The sequence below is a fragment of the Saccostrea cucullata genome, unplaced genomic scaffold (assembly GCF_032062105.1).
Source record: "Saccostrea cucullata isolate Sc308-1 unplaced genomic scaffold, CSIRO_AGI_Scuc_v1 ctg9418, whole genome shotgun sequence".
In the NCBI taxonomy this organism is placed as follows: Eukaryota; Metazoa; Mollusca; class Bivalvia; order Ostreida; family Ostreidae; genus Saccostrea; species Saccostrea cuccullata.
This window is the reverse complement of record NW_026924452.1, coordinates 20,878-22,614: the sequence shown is the minus strand read 5'-3', so window position 1 is coordinate 22,614 and position 1,737 is coordinate 20,878. Positions and strand designations below refer to the sequence as shown.

The following is a 1,737-nucleotide window of genomic DNA, read 5'->3' as shown; positions in this document are numbered from 1 at the left end:
TCACAAATCAGAACAAAGCTTTGCTTTATCATAAAAATGTTTCGGTTTAATACGTGTTTTCTCTATAAACGTCTGTATAAATTATCTATAAATAAAACAGTTCCTATGAATAAGGACAAAAAAATCAATGCTGTGTACAGGGTGTATACACTTAATTGACGACGAACTTTTCCGTTATTTCCTGATCATAACAAGGAGAACACGGCAGGAGTGATCGGTCGGCAGGGGTTGCTCACTCCTCCATGGCACCTGATCCCACCTCTGAAGTTTTGGAGGTCCATGTTTACTCTGCTCCTATTTTGTATCGTTTTATGGATTTTTGATCTTGAATATACGGTTTGTTATCTAAAAAATTTTCATTGCAACATGTATACCCCCTCTTTCACGTTAATTTAGACCAGTGCACATCATTTAGGGTAAATTCAAATCTAGCTTTCTATCTTTGCAAATCTAGCTCCAATTCTGTTAATGAATGTCAAAAATTTTTTCAATTTCTATTCTTTATTTCTAAGCTAGTTAATTTTTGGTTTGGCATTTAGGTCCTTTTAAATGCTTTCTGTCGCTTATATTAACCTGAATGAATAATACTTCAATGGTAATTATTTGCATTTAACATTATTAAGAAAAGAGGGTGTACACTGTGAAATCACTAAATTTCGCGGGGGTTAATTTTCGTTGTTTCGAGGTATGGAGAGATCTGTGAATTTATGACCACCACGAAATGTAAAATTCCATATGCATTTCTACTAAATATTTGCATCCACGAATTCAAATCCCCACAAACCAATATTTTTCCTAAAACCGAAAATTTGACCCCACGAAAATATATGCACACTCTTGCACTGATACCCGGTATTGTGTTGAAGACTTTGTTGAAGTACGGAATCTTAGATAATGGTTTCTTCCGTAGGCACATGCTTTCTGGTGAAGTATATTCATAAAATTGAGAAAATGGGGTAAAAAACATACCTCGACCCCCCTTTCTGTCCCCGTATGCTGGGATACACGTTCATAAATGTCATTTGAAAATGGAACATGAAGTTTTTCTTTCGTATAAATACTAGTACATGTATTATATATTATACTTTTTGCATTAATCTTCAAAGAATTTTTATTTATGCAAGGTTGTTGTGTCTAAAATATAAGCAGTTCTTACTTCTGACATTGAGGAAGGCGGCGGTGGCTGCCCAGCCTTCAGAATTCTCCGCCCTGCAGGAGTACACGCCCTGGTCCTTCTCAGTCACATTACAAATCACCATGGTGATGATTCCCTCCACAGAATAGTCGAACTCGTACCGGTCATCTCTGGTGATGTTACGGCCATCCTTGAACCACTGTATGGTTGGACGGGGGTATCCAATCACCCGACACTCAAACCTCTGACACCCTCCCAGGGTCGCCCGAGTTTTCTCAGGCATGTTGTGAAGGCGTGTATTGAATGTCTGAAATAAAAAGAAATACTCTGTATTGTTTGAAATTTTACGTTCATTTGATAAGATACACATTACATTCTCTAAATGTCATCAAGAAGAAGATAACTAAATGAAAAAGGACACTTGATAAAAAAAATGGATCTCAAGCCAAAAGTTAGAGAACTATTTACAAACTGAATTGTCTACAGGTTTAGACAGATTTTTAGACCATTATTTGCACACTGAATTGTCCACAGATGTTTCCGACTTCCAGATTAAAACAAGAAGCACACGGCAGGTGTGACGAGCTGACAGGGGATGTTGA

The 1,737-nt window shown here is 37.1% G+C and overlaps 1 protein-coding gene across 1 annotated transcript; it reads right to left on the bottom strand.

Annotated features, from left to right (window-relative positions):
- Positions 1-1,100: 1,100 nt before the first annotated feature.
- LOC134266464 (telokin-like) lies at positions 1,101-1,460 on the bottom strand. Its single transcript, XM_062748697.1, has one exon. The coding sequence runs from the start codon at positions 1,416-1,418 to the stop codon at positions 1,116-1,118; it is 303 nt and encodes a 100-aa protein (XP_062604681.1). The 5' UTR covers positions 1,419-1,460; the 3' UTR covers positions 1,101-1,115.
- Between the last annotated feature and the right edge of the window lie 277 nt (positions 1,461-1,737).

Bases quoted from the DNA above. Each gene is read 5' to 3' on its own strand.
- LOC134266464 (XM_062748697.1), bottom strand. From the start codon at position 1,418: ATGCCTGAGAAAACTCGGGCGACCCTGGGAGGGTGTCAGAGGTTTGAG.